The sequence below is a fragment of the Typha angustifolia genome, chromosome 4 (genome assembly GCF_048772165.1).
Source record: "Typha angustifolia cultivar Huaian chromosome 4, ASM4877216v1, whole genome shotgun sequence".
Classification (NCBI taxonomy): Eukaryota; Viridiplantae; Streptophyta; class Magnoliopsida; order Poales; family Typhaceae; genus Typha; species Typha angustifolia.
This window is the reverse complement of record NC_133242.1, coordinates 2,431,104-2,450,976: the sequence shown is the minus strand read 5'-3', so window position 1 is coordinate 2,450,976 and position 19,873 is coordinate 2,431,104. Positions and strand designations below refer to the sequence as shown.

The following is a 19,873-nucleotide window of genomic DNA, read 5'->3' as shown; positions in this document are numbered from 1 at the left end:
TACCCGATTAGCTTCTTATCGGGTCCAGGCCCTCACAAAATCCGATAAAAATCCTAATCCATTGGCAGTTTGCAATTCCTACCGAATATTTAATTAATCCGCAATTTTTAACAATCAAACTAACCTTGAATACGAATCCAATTGTTAACATAAACAACCAGGTACATGCATTCTATATTTCGTGCGTTATTACTTATATTCGATCTCAGCAGCAGAAGATTACCCCCCGCCCCCAGGGAAAATACCTAATTTGCCCCTTCTCTCCACCCGCGACCCCCCTCTTCCCCCTTTCCTCTCCCCCACCCTCTTATGGGCTCTCTTTCCTCACCTCGCCGTCTCCTTCTTCGACTCTCCCCTCTCGATTCCTCTCCCCTACCCCCTTCCAAACCCTATTCCCCGCCCGATCTCACCTCTAACCCTCCCCTCTCCCTTCCTCCCCCTCCGAAACCCTCGATGCCGTCCGATTCGCCGCCGGCGCAGCCTTCCGGCGACGGATCCTCGCCGGAGAGACGTCCCTCGCCGGAGCCCGCACCTAGGAAGACCCGCTTCCCGCGCGCGTGCACTTCCCGCCCTCCGCAGACGCGGAAACCGGCGCCGCCGCCTCCGGAGCGCCGCACGTCGTTGCGGAGGGAGAAGGAGGAGCGGCAACAATGCGCGCGTGTGGTGACCCCGTTGGTCCAGGAGCCGGTGCCTGCAGAGCTGCCGCAGTGGAAGCTCCGGTCCATGTGGGAGCTAGCGTCGGTGCTCGACTTCCTCCATGTGAGTGATCGCTTCTGCTTCGTGATGGGTTGGATTTTGTATTAGTTAGGTCTTATTCTGCTGCTCTTTGGCACTTTTCCTAGATTTTTAGGCCGCTTCTTAACATTGCGGTGGAGTTCTCGGCCGAGGAGCTCGAGATGGCTTTGATTTCGCCCAACTCCACGCTGTACGACGTGCACATGCCACTGTTAAGGGTTAGTTCTTTCTAGTTTTGATTGAAAGATTGAATCTTTCTCTTGATTTTCTAGTATGTTTCTTTGTTTTACCAAGAAGTGTACTTCTTTTGGTAAAGTTGTTTGTTAAGAGAATATGGTTTTCTCGAGAACTGTTTTTCTCTTATTTCTTTTAGTTGATATTTACAGCTTTACCCCCAAAAAAAAAAAGGTGTTTTAAAATTTGCTTGACATAAACCTAAGAACATGTTACCCCTGCTTCTCATTGCGCTCTAGACAATATGCATCTACCTTATATTATCCTTCTCAAGTTTTTGGTTGTGTTGTATACTTGTATGTACTAATTTTCTCGTACACTTTTGCCTTGTTCTGCGCAATGTTAGCTTAATGAATCTGAATGACATGAAATAATTTTACTATTGCTGTCTTGTTACATACCAACCTTACTATCAATCCTTCAGTTTGCTATTGAAACTTCTGTTGTATAGTGTGTGAAATGACGCTTTCTATCTTCGTTGATGATCATTATAATTTGTTATCCTTCTATATTGATATTTTTCAAAGTAACGATTGGAGTCTTACCATCTGATGTTTATTATTTCACCATCTATGTATGTTAGACAAAGACATATAAAGAAGCTGTTAATGCTAAATAGTCTGAAAATGTATGCAATGGATGGGTATTTTTGGAGTTCTGTAATATTACTACTTACCTTTTGTTCTCAAGGTACATTGACTGCAATCTTGAAATAGGCTACTAGCTCATTTTCCATGAGAAGTTGACTCAGCCTTAGGAGGCGATTATTATGGACGTGTTCTTTTTTTGTTGATATATTGCCTTTATTCAACCATTTGATATCTAATATTATGCATCCAAGAAAGTTGTTTTCCCATTCGCCATTCCTTCGCTTTGAAATCTTTTGTTGGCAAGCCAGTTTCTAGCTTTCTTCCAATTTGCTGCTTCTAGTAACTCTTTCATAATTTTCTCCATCTACTTGCCAGTACTTGACCTTGACTATAGGTTGCATATTTTTGGAGAGAGGCTGTGCTATATGCAGTCTTTCTGTGAATTTGGCATGCATGGTTAGCTTAGTATGTATTTTTATGCCTGAATGAGTTTTGTTTTGCATGGGTAGCTTAGTTTACATTCTTTCATGTAACCGTATTATTGACATAGCATTCTGCTACATGACAGCGGAATACCTATTCACCGTGTTACTTAAATACTATTTCTAGATTATATACCTGTTCTCAGAAAGAGCTCTAATTAAATGTTTCTGAATCATCATATAACCTTATAACCTTGTGTGCTTCTTTTATCATATCATAGGCAATCCCTCCCGTAACTCGTATGGCTCTAGGGCATGCAACCTGGGTTACAGTGTTGTGTAGAAAGCTAAAAGATTGGTGGCATTGGGTATGTATTACCATTATTTCGTCAGCTGTATTTTTCATACCAATGTAAAGCTAACTAACATTAGAACTGCAGGTTGCAGAAGGTGACATACCAATTGTTGCATCACATGGGTGAGTTCTTTACACACTCTTGATTTCTAATACATTCAATTTAGATTAACCTCACAATTCAAGTGTCTTGACTTGCCTAGTGCGGAGGTTGAAACATACAAAAGTCTTGATCCTGCAACTAGATTGCTGATTTTGAAAGCAATATGCGATATCCGTGTTGAGGTGTGTTCTGAATCTACTTTTTATTCCACCAGCACTCTTAAACTTGACTTTTAAAGATTATAGTGTCTGTTCGTATATGTACTGCCTCGCAGGTTGTGTTGTGTTTTTGCTCTTTGACTTGAAGAGATAAAAGTTATCCAATTAACTAGCTCAACCTTTTATCTTTATTATTGATAATGCTCAATCTTTTGTTTTATTTTCTTGAATTTCCATATTGGTTTGCATAAATTTACTTGATTTTGGCACTGGAAATTTTTTGATGAACTACATTTGTGGTCACATTTTTACATCTAACCCCCTTGAAGATATCTAAAATCAATTTCTTTGCTCTGTATCTATGAATCAAGTAGACACAAAATGGGCAGTAACAATCATGTAAAGATGTTAATATGGCCAAGTTTCTTTAATCAAGTATCATAGCTGTCGATAATTGTCTTGATAATTACTAGCATGTGCAAACAGAAATGCCTATCTAATCAAATCTGAGCCTTCAATGTAATTGATTCTGTATCAACATTAAAATTTTTAATACTGGAAGCACTTTATTATAAGGTAAGAGACCTCCTACATTCTTGATTTTGGTTCAATATTATAAATCCACTTAAAGCTTTCCATGCAAACTAGGAAAATCTTCCGAGCTTTGAGTGCAGACTTTATGGGGTGGCATAATACCCTGGCTGAACAATAAATTATTATTCAGTATTTTGGCCTCTAAACTTTGCTGATGATTATCTATTTATAAAGCTGTTTTAGAAAGATCCCACGTTTCACCTCTTTAGCATCTTTTGGAACCTGCAAGTGTCATGGATTTGACATCAATGACTTAATTCTCAAGTCTGCGAGATTGTGTGCTTGTCGTTTAACAGGAATAAAGATAAAATGGGATCTTTTAAAGTTAGATTCTATGTAATTTATCTTTTAGGTAATGAAATATCTCACATGTTGATATCTCATAGAAAATTTTCTCTGGCTATCTACATTTGGTTCAATTCTTTGGAAGTGCTAATTGATTGTGGGTGTAACATTTATACTACATAAAGAGAGTCAACCTGATCTTTACCTGTTTCAACACAAGGTTGAAATGAATAAAGATATTAGTTTCTATGTTATTAATCTTTCAGGTAATAAAATATCTCACATGATATCTCGTGGAAAAATTTCTCAGGCTATCTACTTTTGGTTCAATTCTTTGATGAGAAGTACTAACTATTTGTGGTTGTGACATTTGTGCTAAATAAAGAGGTCTGGCAATCTACTTTTGGTTCAATTCTTCAATGAGAAGTACTAACTGTTTGTGGTTGTGACATTTGTGCTAAATAAAGAGGGTCAACCTGATCTTTATCTGTTTCAACTCATGGTTGACTTGTGACTCCATCAATCGTTGCATTTACACCTCTCTTGTGTGACTCATTGCAATGAACAAGTCAAAAGACAGTGGATCAAGCAAAGTGCACTTTGGAGACTTGGGGGGGTGTGTGGGGTGGGGGGGGGTGGCTTTTGATCAATAGAGGATGCACCTGAAGTGAAGCTCTTTTCTTGTGTGATCATTGATGCGGTTGCATTACTAATTATGGGCATCACTGGCTCCCGAGGTGATCTTGTGAGGTCAGGGGAAATAGAGCTGTTTGATTGTTAATTAAGATATCTATAAAGAAGACAAATTTAGAGAAGTGATGGAAAAATGCATCAGTGGTTATATTAGGTTTTCTCCTAGTGAGACAGATTCTGGTGGTACGGTTGTTATTTATGTCTATAGATTATAACTGATTGCTTAACTATTTCTTGTACATTGATGCTTATTGTTGGTGATTTATGTCTTATGTATAAGTTGACAGCCAAGTATATTTTTTTGCAGCAAGATGACATTAGGAATTATATTGACAATTCTTTAAAGCGGGGAATCCAACTTTCAGAATTTCGTAAAGAACGGATTGGGGGTGATTCTTATGGAGTCTCATACTGGTAGAGACAGTCTAGTTTTTTCTTCTTGTAGTTGCCTAATCTAATAATGTCTGAAAGTTCTGCTTATTTCAAGAAACATGCTCATTTAAGCTGTGTTGTATAGGTATGAGGATGATCCTGTTATTGGTCATCGTCTGTATCGTGAAATTAGACGGGTTGAGGGAAAGAAGTTGAAAGCAAAAGGATCTTTGGTTGTTCCACTTGTATCTTACCAGTGGGAAACTGTTGCAACCAACTTTGATGAGTTTCAAGAAGTTTCGGTGAGTTTCCATATGATTGCTTTTGTTTTTGTTTGGCAATATCTTTTTTTTTAAAAAAATTATTGTTGCTGATTGCTAATACTATCTCTATATGACATATGTCGTAATAAAGGAAAGCAAGTTATTATCTACAAAATAGGTGCCTACTCTTTACTATGTAAAGAAGCTTGCATTATATATGTAATAGAGTTTATATCACCTTTGCGGGCTACATGATTGAGGAAACTATCTTATTCTGCATGTCATGTGTCAAGGAGGGCTTCCCTTTTGATGTAACAACACTTAATTGAGAGTTCTAGAATCTCACGATTTCGTCTTTGAAGGAGACTTCAGTTTTGAATGCATCTTAAACACTTTTTGAACAATGAGTGTTATGCTAAAGCAGGAATTAGCTAAATCATGGATGGTATACCATTTGAGCATGATATTATAATGTTATCCGCGTTACTCATATTTGTACTATTCATCTTTGCCCAAGGTAGGTAGCATTTACATGAAAATTACATCATTTGACATCTCAATCTATTCGTCTAGTGAGTTCAAATAAATTTATACTCATTATTCTCATGTGATTTACCTGCTGCTGCTTCACATTTATTGTTGCTATAACTTGGTTCACAAACCAAGTCTGACAAAGTTAAGTTTTACTTTCCTTTCCTTATATCTCCAGGAGAAACTTTTTTTGAGTAAGAACAGGACAGAAGCCTCACTTGGGAAGAAGTTGAAGATTGATTTTCTTCCAGAGATTGAGAAAATTCATAAAGTATCTGACTCTTTCCACTTAAGTGACTGTTCTACTTTTTTTTGGTTGTCACTACTATAGGCAAATTGAACAGATTGTGATGATTTTCTTACTCATACAGAGGAAAGAGAGGCTGTTGAAGAAACAACAAAGGGAAGCCCTCCTTCTTGACAGCTATTTGACAGCAGATGGACTTTCATCTGGTCGCTCTCTACGTGATAGAAAACCTGTCACCTATACTTTTGGTAAGCACTTTAAATTGGAAATGACTTTATCACTTTTGTCGATAAATAAGCCTTATCCTTGATTAACTGATTCAAAATGGTTGGAGATGAAGGGCTCGGATTCTTCTCATTTGCTGCCAATTCTTCCTACTGAATTGCCTATACCTTTATTTCTTTAGTGTAAATTTATTCTTTGATAATCACTCAGATTTTTTGTCGTGCTGGTTGTTGCAATGTCCTAGTTACTTTGGTGAGTTGGTCCTAGATTTCAATAGGCTGCATAGTACTTTCTGGGGCATGTAATATAAGTTCTGTTGTACATGGTTGAAGTTTAAGAAGCTAGTTGTTTTACTCTCCATTTCCCACCGGATGATAGTTCTTCAGGATCGAATCACTGGCTTTATCCTTATATACTTGCCTTTATTCTGTTCTTTGTAGATGATGATTTTTAGTATTATATCTGGAATTTTGGATAAATAAATGGTGTGTAAATGTTTGAGTTTATGGCCTATGCCATTTTTAAATCTTATGAAGGATGAGATTAAACAAAACCAGATTTTGTTTCTTGCATTTGGCTACTGACAGATTTTAAATTGCAAACTTGTAGAAATATTAGTTCGTTTTGAATTCGTCTAACCTGAAAAATAAATTTGGTTTCGCAGATGACTATGACCGGTCAATTAATGAGGCTATAAAAATTACCAAGTATGTATATCATCTCCAACTACTACATTATTCATAACTCTTAGTTATTTATCACCAAATAATGTAACTAATGTGCACTAAACATTGTTTCCAGGAAAAGGCAGAATTCACCTGAGAATGTTGTTGTTAGAAGAGCGATTACTCCAAAACCTGAGGAATCAACTAATGGTAACTGGAATGCTCCATCACCAGTAGCTCATGACTTCTATGATGCAGAATCTCCTAAGTCAAATGACTATGAAGAAACTGATGGAGAACGACAAGCTGAGCCTCTTGACCGCAGGTATCCTAACACTCAGGTTATGCTTATAATATATTTTCTTGTACAAACTTTGTCTTCTTATTCTCTGTTGCATTAAAAACATCCAGCAACCGGCGGAGGAAAAGGCCTCAAAGGTATTCAGAGGACTTTGTTGAAGCTGTTTCAGATGCTGACGCAGGATTTGAAAGTGATGATGATATAGTAGGAGAAGCAGTTTACGATGAGGAATATCTGAGAAGCCGGAAGCAACAAAAGGTATCAAGTGGTTCAGAGGAGGACGAGGAGTATCGGTGGGAGGAAGAAAATGCAGACGACGACGAAGAAGAAGAAGAAGAAGAGGAATATTCTCTAAGTACAAGTGAAGATACAGAGGAGCATCGCAGGCGCAAGAAGATTCCAACCCGAAGCAGGAGAGCCACAAAATTGAGAAATGTGGATGATCTTCAAAAAGGTCTCCGGCGCAGCAAGAGGGCCACACGACCTCGTATTAATTATCGGCAGTATGACTTGTCGGACACTGATGCAGATTCAGGAAAGACTGAGAAGTCTGATGCATCTGATGCCCATTCAGATGCAACTAATGATCTGGAACTTTCAACTGCAAGTCAAGATCAGGATGAGGAAAGTGGTGAAGAAATGGTACATAACCAGATAAATCATGGCCAAACCGAGGCTGTAGATAAAGAACAGCAATCAGTAGAGAAGTCAAGTGCCCCTGGGAAGGAGAGCGACGGTCAACAGCAAAGAAGGTTCTTAGACTTGAATGAGCTTGCCCCTGGTAGTGGCTTTGATGATGGGCCTAATACAATGATGAAAGGCGAGGACATGGACAACAGTTAACAAATTATCACAAGAACATTGGGCACTTAGTGGCAGTTCTACTTCTATTTACCTACAAAGTCCTCTGCGCCAAGCTGAAGGCCTCCGGCGAGATGATAGGATGATAATTTTACTCATGAAGGCTCATGATTGATGTTCTTCATGCCATTGCAATCTTATGAGATTGGGCTGGCAGATTCCAAAATATGAGCTGTTCATGTCCCATGTGAGTGAAGACGAGTAGTCAATGGGAGAGCAGCTTCTTCCTACTTGCTCATCCCAAGCTTTATTAACTACTTGGTGGCAGGGTTGGGAAGTTCTGTATTGATTACATCATATTCTGCATATCTGATGTACAATATACTTAGTTCTGATTTATAACCAGATCTGTGGGATTTTGATTGATATATCCCTTTTCTTAGGCATAACAATTCAAATGTAGTTGAGGAAATCATTTTAGCATGTCTGCAAAATAAATTAGTGCATCTTAAGTATTTTTTATCCGGAAGGCACGTCTTCTTATCACTATTTGAGCTGCAGCTAGGGATGAAAACGGATCGGATAATGCTTAATCCATATCTAGATTCGTATTTTTAGTTTGGATTCGAATATGAATGTTGGACGGATAGCAAAATTTAAAACCATATTCTAACTAAACGGATAAAAATAATTTTCGAATAAAAGATCGGATCTAAACGGATATTAATTAAATTTAAAATAATTATAATATTTTATTTAAATATAATTAATATAAAATTATTAAAAGTTTTACAACAAATAAATTTTTTGTATATAAAATTAGAGAAATTAATCTCTATAAATAATATATAATATATTATTAATATTTATTATTTAAATAAGTAAACTAAAAACTGTAAATCATTTAAAAAAATAAACGGGTAAACGGATATCCGTATCCGAAAAATTTATCGGATCCGTATCCAAATTTTTTTAAAAAATTCTATCCGTATCCGAATCGATAAAATTTTTTTATCGGAATCTAATTTGAGTCAGGGTCGGGTCGGAGTTAATCCAACCCGTTTTCACCCCTAGCTGCAGCAGATCACATCGACCGAATACTTGTATTTCGGTACAACTAGATTTGATCGAATTAGCGTTAGCTTAACTGAAGTCTAAAGCTCTCGAAATAATTTCCTACCCCAATATGATAAGGTGGAAACTGCATGCCATTACTATTCGTATGGCAATGTGCAAATGATGAGGTGAGCTGTAAAAGGAAAAAGTGACATAACAAGTAAAAGATAATATTTTACCAATTAAGTCCAAAAGGATGCACATACAAAAGCAGAATCAACATGCATGGCAACCGTTTTCCTTTTTTTCCTCAAACTTGAGGATCCTACCAGACTGTAGGATTCGAGTCTGTCATGCAGCAACCTACAAGTATTTAGGATAAATAAAAAGAATTGCTAACGATACAGACCATCTCTAAAGAGGAGAATTGGTGAGGGGTTGACTGCAAATGTGTGAGTTCATCTGTCAAAATTTTCTGCTACCAACTGGACTTAATCTGTCAAAATTGCCCAGCTAAAACCTTGAAAACTGTCTTTTATCATCACCTCCCTTTCGCCCGTAAGGATTGACAGCGTTGATTCCATGTCGGCCACCACTGACTTTGCGCATCTTCTTCCTAAATTTGGAGGCACTACTCTCCAAGTCCAGATTCACTTTTGGAGGGGAAGTGAAACAGAAGGATGCTGCAACGTCCTGTCAAATGGCAGAAAAGTCAAAATCAGGCTTATATAGAATCCTTCTCTTTATACAAATAAAAGAAACTTGAGAGCAGCTGAAGATAACCAAGTAGGTCTAGTAATAAGAACTAGAGTCAGGTTGCAGTCATTCATGATAACGAAGAAAAAAATCTTTCCAAAAATTTGGCGGCGCTATGTGAGTTCCAACAGTACTAGAGTTTAAATTTAAATGAAACACATTCTGCTATACCCTACACAGTACATGTGCAAGTTCACTTTTACTTCCCAGAAAAATAAGTCAATCCAATGCCTGCATAAACTTAACTAGTTAACTACTGCATAGTATTAATCAAGTAGATCAGAATCTCCAGAAGAAAAATCTATATTGTACCTTTAGATTGAGGTGGTGCACATTGAAAATGTGCTTCATTGAGTGTGAATTGTATGATAGAATATACGACCTATATGCATCTTTAGCTGACTGACCCAGATAGTAGTTTTCTCCAACAATCTTCTCCTGTATGATACCTTCATAGGTGAGCTCCTGGTATACTTTATATCTTTCATGAAAAAATGAAACTTTGTGCGAAGAAAATATACCAGGTGGGACTGCAAATTTGCCACCTTTTTCTCATTGAACTCATATTCTTTCATGGGAACTTTGGCTTCCTGGCAGTAGCAGTGGTATCAGTCATCTGATTTGTACCGTAGCAAAATGAAGTAAATATTCTTGTAAGAATAATTACCTTCAAATAGCTAAGAAACTGCAACTCCTCAGGCAATAGAAACAACAATGCATGTCCCTTCCCACCTTCCCCACGAGCTGTTCGGCCAACCCTATGAATATACTCCTGAAAGTACAAAAATTGACATTTTTAAAGGTTGATGAAGAAGCTAGAGTTGCCAGCTCGCATTCTGCTATACTAACCTTTGGCTCATCAGGGGGATCATACTGCACAATCCAGTCCTACATAGAAAAGAAAATCATTAAGACAACAGGAAAAGGAAGAAGGAAAAAACAGCACAAAGAAACATTGAACTAACCACATCAGGAATATCAAGTCCTCGAGCAGCAACATCAGTACATAATAAGATCCCTTTCTCTGCCTTGCAGAAGTTGAAAAAGGTGGCAGTCCTTTTCTCCTGCTTTTGTTTTCCATGGATATCCATACAATCGACCTGAATATATCTCAAAAGCTCTGAATGGTACTTGACTGAGTTGCAAGATGAAAAGAAAACCATAATCTTCTTCGACATATTTCTCTTCAGAAATGCATATAAAACCAGAAGTCTTTTGTTGCTTGGAATGACACAATATCCCTGCTGCAACCCTTCAACGGTAACCTGCACCACTGACCTTGTCAACACCACTAAAGGAATTAATAGTTTCAAGAAATAAAATTCCAAGATGCCATAACCATTCCTTACCCTTGACCTCCCATCATCAACTCCTATGTATACTGGTTTTTCCTCTCCTTCCTTTTTCTTAAATGACAACCGTGCAAAATCTTCAACCTGAGGTATATAAAATTGTACATCGAACTTCCTCACAAATAAAAGATACAAGATGGAAGAGAATAATGCAATAATAAAAGATGCGAACCTCTTTAGTCTGTGTAGCAGAAAAAAGAACCGTTTGCCTATTCTGCACATGAATAACTCAAAATGAGTTGATAAAATTACTCATATTATCAAAAAAATGCTCTACATCTTAAGTGTGATATATATATCGAATAGAAGAGTTCAAAGTTCAAACCATTGGCAGAATAGGCAAATAATTACATATACCTCTGGAAGGCGCTTAAATATTTGCTTCATATCTTCCTCAAAGTTGGCTTCTAATATCCGATCAGCTTCATCAATGATAAGGCACTATAACAGGAAAGGAATCACATATGATAGCCGATATAATGGTAAATGGCAAAACTAATCTTCAGCTAATCAATAACATAATGATTAAAACTGGCATGACATCTGAATGCACACACGCACAAAATGAACACACATGTAATCGCTATGTATCACCACTGGTTAGATGAATTTAAGAGGTATGCATAAACATGGAAGGGTGGCCTCATCAGACATAATTGAGAATGATGATGCTCCCTAACTTCAAATGATTATAAAGCAATCAACTCAGGTATCTTATGGGAAAAAGATCAATAGGATTTTTACCAACAAAATAGCTAAAAATTACAAGCAAAGAATTAATAGGGACTAAAAAGAAATTTCTTCACCTGTAATCTTCTATATATAAATGCACTAGTATTTTGAAGATGGTCCAAAAGCCTGCCAGGTGTTGCAACTAAGAGATTTATTCCCTTCACGAGATGCTCAGCTTCTCCTTTTCGTGAACTACCACCCATAACCAACCCAAGAGTCTGCGAATGATACTTCAAAAGGTCCTTAGCAACAGCATGTGTCTACAACACGACAAACACCAGCTAACATGAGAGCTTTTCAGCAATAAGGGAAATACAAGAGTTTAATAAGCAACACTATGAAGTAAGAACTGGATATTATGGATTTATTATAGGGAATATGTCTTTAAACAATTAAAGAGAACAAATAAAATAAAAGATAACAATGAAAGGACATTAGAGATTTGGGCAGTACCAGCCAACATTCTAGAACCAAACGTCTTTTGACTCATTTTTTGATGAAATGTTTGATTTCAATTTTCCACCCTAGTTGGAAAAATGAACAGTGTACATGGAATAGTTGAATTATGCATTTCTACTTTCAAGTAGAAGTAAAAAATGAATAAGTTTAACTTAGAAAAAGAACACCCTACTAGTTAACACGGTTGACTGATCATCTATTTCATCATAGGAGTGGGCAATCATGCCATTTTAGACTACATTTGCATCTGGCTTTCATCTTCGTCAATTAAATCAGTCTGAGAGTTCAAACACATCATGTTTAAGACTCAAAATCAAGGGTAACATCAAAAGAGGCAAAGAATTATCTGCTTTGGAATGCAGCTTGTGAAGGTAGACTTGATTGTTACATAAACCCGATCAACGGTAATGTAGAACTCTTCAGATTGACAACCAACATTGTTTTTTCCCCTAGAATCTGGACCCTAAAATAATCAGAATCTGGACATTCGCACAAGTAATCTTGTTTCTACTGATCTGAGCAGTCAAGACTGAACCATTTGTGTGGTAAGCAAATTGTTTTCCCAATTTCAGAGTTATAAACTTGACGAAATTGATCCAAAACTATACTGAGGCAACGAAATATGCATACCTGGATAGCAAGCTCCCTTGTTGGACAGACTACAATCACTCCAGCTCCATTCCTAGGACTGAAATGAGCATGATACAGCAACTCCACTGCCGGAATCAAGAAAGCCAGTGTCTTCCCAGAGCCAGTCCTTGCTGCACCCATAACATCTTTCCCTTCCATCAGATGAGGAATCGATCGAGCTTGAATCTGCAAAAATGACATGCATCGCGAGTTACAGAAATATTGAACTATTCCAAATAAAGACATGATCCTTACACAATGAGGTAAGCCTACTCCAAAACCCACATACTACCTTAAACCCTAACCGAGTCAAGCTAATTTACTAACATTTCTTAAATTATGCCCAATGTTGAACTCAGGAAACAAAAACTCCTTACAATCCTAACTTACGCCACTCGACTGCAGAGAAAAGGGCTTCTACGCAATCAGGTCACCCTACTCTAAAACCCCACAAATCACCCTAAACCCTAACACCTAAAATATTCTAACCTGGGTCATGTTGACGAAGCCCATCTCCTTAATGGCCTTCATGGTTGGCTCGGAGAGGGGAAGATCAGAGAACGGTTGGTTGGTCATGATTCCCGATCCTTTCTTCTTCGCTTCCGTCTTCGATTTCTTCGCCGAAGGAGCTTCCTCTTCCTCTCCTTCTTCTCCATCATCGGTACCTCGACTCTGGCCAGGGTTTTGACCACCTCCTTGTGGCTCTAATCCTTCATCTTCTCCCACGACCACTCCGTCGTCGTCGATTGCCTCGGCCATCTCCTCCGCTTCTTTGACGACGGTGGCGGTGGACTTAGCCTTTCTCTTCTTCATCTTTTTCTCCTTCTTGGCGTCCATCGTTGCAGGACACATAACGGCGAGAGAAGGGGGACGGAGGAGCGGGGCTTAGCGCTAAACCCTAGAATTTATTCATAGTCGGAAGAAATTTCTATTTCACACCCTACCCTTTGATAATATTATGGCACACAAGTTACTCTTTTACAAATAAAACCTTGTATTTACGAGTTTTTGTTAAACTAATCAGATAGCTAATTAAACAGAATATTATTAAAGATAAACCAACCTTATGGATAGTTATGAAAATTTTCCTCAGAAGCCCATGATTGGGTGATGATCTTAAATTGAGATTCCAAAGAAACTATTATTGGGCTAAAACAAACTCATTACACCCATCTTGTTTGAGAAAGAAGACCCTGAAGTTGCCCCTTTTCTTATTCTCTTTTATTTAATTTTTTGGAACAAAAGATCCTGAACTTTTATCCTTTGAATGGAAGTTTGCATAAGTTCATATTTCATGTAGAATTGTAATGATGCTGGACATATTCAACTAATCCATTGAAAGTACACCATCTCCGGAGAAATTGTTTGAACATAATACACCATTGTACATGACATCTGATGCCAAGAAAAAATAGATAGTGCAATATCCATACAGGCTTTATCACACCACTAGATGGAAAACTAGTACCTAGAATCTAAATGAAATCTTCTGCAGCAAAACTACCACCAAAAGATCATTTGAAAGCTCAACCTAGTAGAAGCAAGAAACATGTCAACAGAAAAATCGCAAGCTTTTCCGGTAGATTATCCAACTTGGGTGCAGATGAGGAGGAGCCTGCAGGAGGTGGTGCAGTAGTGGTTGAGTTCTCCTTCGCGCAAGTGTAATTGCAGAGGCTTGGCCGAACAACTCGGTAGACGCCTTTGCTTGTTAAGAAGAAAACATCCTTGTTGTTATCCTCGCCAAATGAGAATATATAGCCTAGTGATGGAAATGAACTTCCAGCAACAGAATCACAGGCAATTGGAGAGTTCTTGGAGCAGCTGAAAGGAATCAATGTAGAGGTGTAGTTTCCGCTACTTTCAGGGGTCTCTGTGCCTACCCATATGGCTGTTGCATACAAGTCGGCGTAAATGTACCTGACATTCCATTAACAGGGAAAAAAAGGTTAAAACGATACAGCTGAAGCAGTGGATCTAAAAGAACTGCAGAATAGAATACTTAAGTGATAAGTTAATGTACACCTTCCAAACATGCATGGATCAGTTGATGACCTATATACATAGCCAGCAGTGATTGATGCAGATCCCACATTTGTATTTACATCCGAATGAGAGTAGCCCATGACAGGGAAGATGGGGTCTATGGAGCGAAGTGATGTATTTCCTCCAGGAGTCCATGATGAATTATACAAATTATTTCCCTCATAAACTCGCCATCCATAGTTTCCAGCTTTTGAGATCAGATCAACTTCTTCATAAGCTTCCTGATTTCATTCAGTTACAATCATTGAACAAGTTAAAATGACTAAATTTTTATGCATTCTCTTTTTGAAATAAGACGGGAACAGAAGGATGGTCATGGATCTGCAGAAATCATGCATTTCTTGGTTTCATTGTTAAGGATGAAATATATGTGCTGTATGGAATTAAACCAAGTATAGAAAAAAATGAGGCTATTTTTTAGCAAGTCAGATGATTTCGATCACTGATGAGGTCTATTAGACAGAGGTAAAAATTATCCTGCAGTAATTATTACTTAAAATCCTCTACAGCATTTTATGATTTCTGGACTTTTCCTTTTTTAAGTATGAACATAGTTCTTAAAACACTAATATAAGACCCTTAGAGAAAAATTCCATGGTTCAAAATTAAGATATAAGAGAACTCAAGAAATACTGAAATCACTCAGGATAAAATACCTGGCCAACATCTCCACAGAAAAAATAAGATGGCTTTTCTGAATCAAAACTGCATCTCCATGGATTTCTCAGACCTAAGGCCCAGATCTCAGGTTGGAATTCGCTATCATCAGCAGATGGATTGTCCTTTGGAACGGAATAATTTCCCCATAAACCAAGCTTACTTATTTCTGTCTGACCTAGAAACTGACTTCAGTTACAAAAGATGGCAGAATAGTAAAATCTATTATAGAGAGAATATGAACTGTAAACTAATCAAATTAGATAGGTATATGTGAGCTGATCTTTATAGTAAGGACTGTATATCATCTAAGATTAGCTCATAAGAACATTTGTAGTGAAACATGGCATGAAAAGAGAGATCTAATGCTACAACATCCTCGGATGCAACCATCACATTGCAGGAGTATCTGTACCAAATGATCTAGGAATTGACAATCCATTTAATCAAGCATTGTTTCCTCACTGCTTGGGAATGTAAAATACCAAAAAGTCTTTTTAAGCTCTGGCGACTTCAACTGTTTCTTTTCTTCTGTGATTTTACAATATCACTTCAAGCAACAGTGAGAATGAGATTACATTGGATGGTCTTGGAGACTCTAATATATCCTAAGTGGACCTAGGGAGTATCATGTTGAAAGAATTAGCCGTGCCATGTCTATGCTAGTCAAATCCAAACCTATGTCAACAACTTACATGCATAATAATGTGCAAAGATAAGGTAATCCTTGTTTTATTTTGTGCATTACTAAACAAAACTAACAAAGATATGATTTATGAAGAAGGAACTAAAAGTACAAACAATCAGTGATACCATATTATGCAAATTTATGTGTATGAACAGTTCTTACAAGACATTTATGTTTGTCAATTTGTTATGATAGACAATGGTCTTAAACTAACATAAGTCTTGCAACTTGAGATGCAATAGCTTGAATGAAAGTGTTAATTCACTAACTTTTCTAAAAACTTATTTAAGCAATTAGAGAATAATAGATTTTATATATTATATTCTAGTATTTCTGTTCACTTCTGAGTTTGAGACATTTTGATAGGCTTAAGAAGTGAACTTTAAATTAAATTGATGAAGTTTTTATATTTTAAACAATAGATATGATTGACAGGATCCAAACTTAGGACATTTGCTCTGTTACATATTAACATACTAATTACTTTAAAAACTTAAGTTGTTAAAGAACGAAACTTCTATATTTTATATTCCAAAATAAAGAAATAGAAACAAACAAACAAAAAGTTTTGTAGGAAACTTTTTCTAGAGATTTACTTGGTATGTCATCTATGTTAAGACGCATGATTTTTCCAAGCAACGACTTTTTGTTTTGAGCAAAGTTGAAAGGATCTCCTTTGTTCCCGCCATCTCCCATCATAAAGTACAAATATCCATCTGCAGGCCCAAAAAGAATTTGGCCTGCATGATGAGTTGTATATGGAAGCCCCATAGTAAAAATCCTTCTGACTTCAGATGGATTGGCAGTTTCAGCCTGAAAGCAGAAGAAAAAAAGAACAGAGGAAGTTTGTCACTGACTTTCATCTAATAACAAGGCAGATAAACAGCAACAGTTATGTCAAAAAAGAGAAGAGAATATTGCACAATGGGGATGATAAGAAGCTTACCTTGGAAGGCATTGATGAAGAACTATAAGCGGTATACTCTGCAATGACACTATGATATTGGCATGGTTGAGCACCATTATCCAAGCCAAGTTTTGAAGGATCACAACCCATTTCAGAATTACATGAACATCTACCAGAGCAGCTAGTTGATTGAACTTTATCGCAACTATATGATACAAAAAAACGTCCATTGGTCGTATAGTTTGGATGAAATGCTATACCCAGTAATCCAAACTCATTATCAAAATGAACTACATCAGTTAAGTCAAGAAAAGGGTTTGCTTCATCAAGTTCCAGAACTCCTCCAGATCCTTGTTCAGGGACAGTTGCCAACCATATCTTTCCAGCTTGGTTAGACAAGAAGATACGATTGGATCCATCAGGATGCGGAGCCATGTTAATGTAAGAACCATTCCCAATCCTCTCAAGACACATTCCTTTCGGGGCTGGTGAAGTTTCTGTAGTGTTAAATGAAACTGAGTTACCATTGAAGCAAACTGACTTATCACTTGATGAGCCTCCAAATGCTGCACAAAAGTCATTTTCTGATTGCCATATATCGGTAAGTTTAGATGAAGAAGTTGGCAGGCCAGCACTTCCTTGTAATGGGGACTCAAAAGGAGAGTTTGCTATTGTTATATTCTTGCAAGTATCCCAAACTTCTGTGCAGAAGCTCTTGGTGGAATCCTTGGTAGAAGAGCTAGCTGATAATGTAGTGTTGCACAAGATGGGAACAGTTCGAAGCTTTGGTTCAGTATTGAACAGATCAGCTGAAAATGGATTACATTTCTGCAAATAACATAAGTTTGGTTTAACACATGGACTTTCATCTTCTTTCATAGTTTGAGATTGAAATCTTTATACAAACAGATTGCTGGATAACCAAGTTAATCAAAGTGAGAGTCAACTGGATGCTTGCGGCTTATTTTTCAAAAAGAATCACAAGACATCATTTGCTATTAGTTCTGGAACTGATGAACTTAATATATCAGCAAAAACTGGGAGGAAGATACACCCGGAATATCCACAAAAGCATGGCAGAAAATGCACTGAGAGAAGGTAAAAGGAACTCAGAGAAAGGTGCCTTGACACACTCTTAACTGCATTCCCTGACCATACATCCTCAACGCCCAATTACTTTGGAAAAGGTGGGGAAGTAGAAAGTCAATGATTTTAAAACTCTCAATTTAGATGAAATGTCACCTCATATTCTGCATCACAATTAGTGCTCATGCTCATAAAATAATTCCCAAGATAGTATATCCTTCGTAATATCTGTTTTAATTATCTATTCTCTCACTGGTCAATTAGATAAAGATCACTAAAGTGATGAAAAAGTTGAGAGGCCCTAAACAAGTCATTGATGAAATCTACAAAATGTAGGCACCACCAACCAAAACAATTCAATTGCAGAAAAATAAAGCTTTACCAATTGAGAATCTACTCTCAAAATAACCAACAAAAGGACTACCTAAGCTTGTAAATTAGTCATGCAGAGTTTAATTGATAAATCACAGAAATAGCATCATTCTAAGATTTACAGCCACTCAGAGCTCGGAATTACCGCACAGAGAACAGATTTGACAACGGAGCCGCAGGAAGAGTTGGAAATGTTCATCGACTTGAATTGCTTCTCAATGGCCGCATCATCGGTGGCGTTGCAGCAGCAGCTCCCGTTATAAGCACAGAAGGTCAACGGCGCCTTTGGTACCACGGGCAGTCCTGCTCAAAAGCCCAAAGAGGCAAAATACAGACATGATACAGACGCTAGGAGAGACATGAGAATCCAAAGCAAAGCAGAAGGATAAAAGCAAACCCACTTGAATCTGTGCATAAGGGGAGGGAATAGCAACTGGGTAGAAGGAAAAGGAGGAGGAGGAGGAGGAGAAGATAAGTCATTACTTCCCACCTCATCTGAACCAAATGAACCTCCTTTCCAAAGGCGCACAAGCGAGGCTTTCTTTTATTGAAGTCGGAGATGGGAAAAGCAATCAGCCGTGGATCAGCACAGCTTTGACTAAGCTCTAGAACAACCTCTATTAAGCACTTTTTGGGGGATATAGTAGGAGACAGAGTCACGGAGAGTAGAACGGAAATCCATTGAAATGATTAAAAAAGGGAAGAGAGAGAAATATGTCGGCATTTTTAAAATCAGCATTAATATATAGCTTGTGGTTGTTGGATTTGTGCCAGAGAAGTAGATCAAAATGCTCAGATAATATTGAAGATAAAGCTGTGAGCTTCAGTTACAAAAATTTACGTGAAAAATGGAAAAATCTAAGATTATTTTCCCTCTTTGGTAGGTCAAGAATCAAGAAACTTAAAGATCGGGTTTGATAGTGACATGCGGGATCCATCTCGGGTGAGAGGTGAGAACGTTTGACCTTAGTGAGTGTGACGGCGGTTGACTTTGTATCCTAAATGGCAGTATCGTCTGCAGTTCCTGATGCAGGAATTACCTGCAGACCAAATACTTGGCAGCTCCTGATTGATTTATATGTTTCCAGAGCCACTGAACGTCTGCGAAGTGTTTCTCTTCCACTCGGGTCTATTATGATATCCAGAGATAGGAACGCCATTGGCGGTGGATGCATAACAGTTGACTTTCCTTTAATTGGTTAAGATGCAGACACCACCGGTGCTTCAGCATACAGTCTCTTTTTGACTAAATGGTAGGTCGACAATATTGGAAAAAAAACATGAGAACGAATTGGGATAGGGTATGACAATTGGAGTTGGACTATTTTAAGTCTGACATTAATTTTAACAAATTAGGTGGATTACAAAACCACTGGCTTAGATTACGACTTCTAAATATAAATCGTTGACTCTAATTATTTAAAAAGTATCATCACGATTAAACAATTTTACTGAGATAAAGTTTTTAATTCTCTCGAGAAAAACAAAACAATTGTACCCTCAAACTATTCATTATACTCACTGAAGAAAGATTATGGTATCTACCAACAACCCAGATTGA

General features: G+C 37.6%; 3 protein-coding genes across 3 annotated transcripts; 1 reads left to right on the top strand and 2 right to left on the bottom strand.

Moving 5' to 3' along the window:
• Positions 1 to 304: 304 nt before the first annotated feature.
• LOC140759245 (DDT domain-containing protein DDR4) lies at positions 305 to 8,095 on the top strand. Its single transcript, XM_073095752.1, has 12 exons — positions 305 to 759; positions 843 to 953; positions 2,263 to 2,349; positions 2,422 to 2,459; positions 2,540 to 2,621; positions 4,477 to 4,583; positions 4,687 to 4,843; positions 5,514 to 5,606; positions 5,707 to 5,830; positions 6,472 to 6,514; positions 6,609 to 6,797; positions 6,884 to 8,095. Exons 1-12 carry the CDS (start codon positions 310 to 312, stop codon positions 7,614 to 7,616), a joined length of 2,214 nt encoding a protein of 737 aa, XP_072951853.1. The 5' UTR covers positions 305 to 309; the 3' UTR covers positions 7,617 to 8,095.
• A 749-nt stretch (positions 8,096 to 8,844) lies between these two features.
• Positions 8,845 to 13,447, bottom strand: LOC140759619 (DEAD-box ATP-dependent RNA helicase 27-like). Its single transcript, XM_073096227.1, has 12 exons — positions 13,049 to 13,447; positions 12,560 to 12,745; positions 11,545 to 11,730; positions 11,096 to 11,179; positions 10,911 to 10,952; positions 10,736 to 10,822; positions 10,352 to 10,651; positions 10,236 to 10,274; positions 10,054 to 10,158; positions 9,908 to 9,976; positions 9,699 to 9,824; positions 8,845 to 9,323 (listed from the first exon to the last, which is right to left on the bottom strand). Exons 1-12 carry the CDS (start codon positions 13,409 to 13,411, stop codon positions 9,144 to 9,146), a joined length of 1,767 nt encoding a protein of 588 aa, XP_072952328.1. The 5' UTR covers positions 13,412 to 13,447; the 3' UTR covers positions 8,845 to 9,143.
• Positions 13,448 to 13,879: 432 nt separating this feature from the next.
• On the bottom strand, positions 13,880 to 19,065 carry LOC140758634 (HIPL1 protein-like). The gene is made up of 7 exons (XM_073094870.1): positions 18,714 to 19,065; positions 18,458 to 18,615; positions 16,894 to 17,682; positions 16,544 to 16,760; positions 15,259 to 15,437; positions 14,582 to 14,823; positions 13,880 to 14,476 (listed from the first exon to the last, which is right to left on the bottom strand). The coding sequence occupies exons 1-7, from the start codon at positions 18,805 to 18,807 to the stop codon at positions 14,086 to 14,088; spliced, it is 2,070 nt and encodes a 689-aa protein (XP_072950971.1). The 5' UTR covers positions 18,808 to 19,065; the 3' UTR covers positions 13,880 to 14,085.
• Between the last annotated feature and the right edge of the window lie 808 nt (positions 19,066 to 19,873).

Excerpts from the sequence above, each read along its gene's own strand:
- LOC140759245 (XM_073095752.1), top strand. The coding sequence starts at position 310 with ATGGGCTCTCTTTCCTCACCTCGCCGTCTCCTTCTTCGACTCTCCCCT. Across the intron at positions 4,844-5,513 it reads ATGAGTTTCAAGAAGTTTCG|GAGAAACTTTTTTTGAGTAA; the intron begins GTGAGTTTCCAT and ends TTATATCTCCAG. Across the intron at positions 5,607-5,706 it reads AGATTGAGAAAATTCATAAA|AGGAAAGAGAGGCTGTTGAA; the intron begins GTATCTGACTCT and ends TTACTCATACAG.
- LOC140759619 (XM_073096227.1), bottom strand. The coding sequence starts at position 13,411 with ATGTGTCCTGCAACGATGGACGCCAAGAAGGAGAAAAAGATGAAGAAG. Across the intron at positions 10,953-11,095 it reads TATTTAAGCGCCTTCCAGAG|AATAGGCAAACGGTTCTTTT; the intron begins GTATATGTAATT and ends ATTCATGTGCAG. Across the intron at positions 10,652-10,735 it reads TTGATGATGGGAGGTCAAGG|GTTACCGTTGAAGGGTTGCA; the intron begins GTAAGGAATGGT and ends TCAGTGGTGCAG.
- LOC140758634 (XM_073094870.1), bottom strand. The coding sequence starts at position 18,807 with ATGAGGTGGGAAGTAATGACTTATCTTCTCCTCCTCCTCCTCCTCCTT. Across the intron at positions 17,683-18,457 it reads TCAAATCTGTTCTCTGTGCG|AAATGTAATCCATTTTCAGC; the intron begins GTAATTCCGAGC and ends TGTTATTTGCAG. Across the intron at positions 14,824-15,258 it reads TCTGTGGAGATGTTGGCCAG|GAAGCTTATGAAGAAGTTGA; the intron begins GTATTTTATCCT and ends GAATGAAATCAG.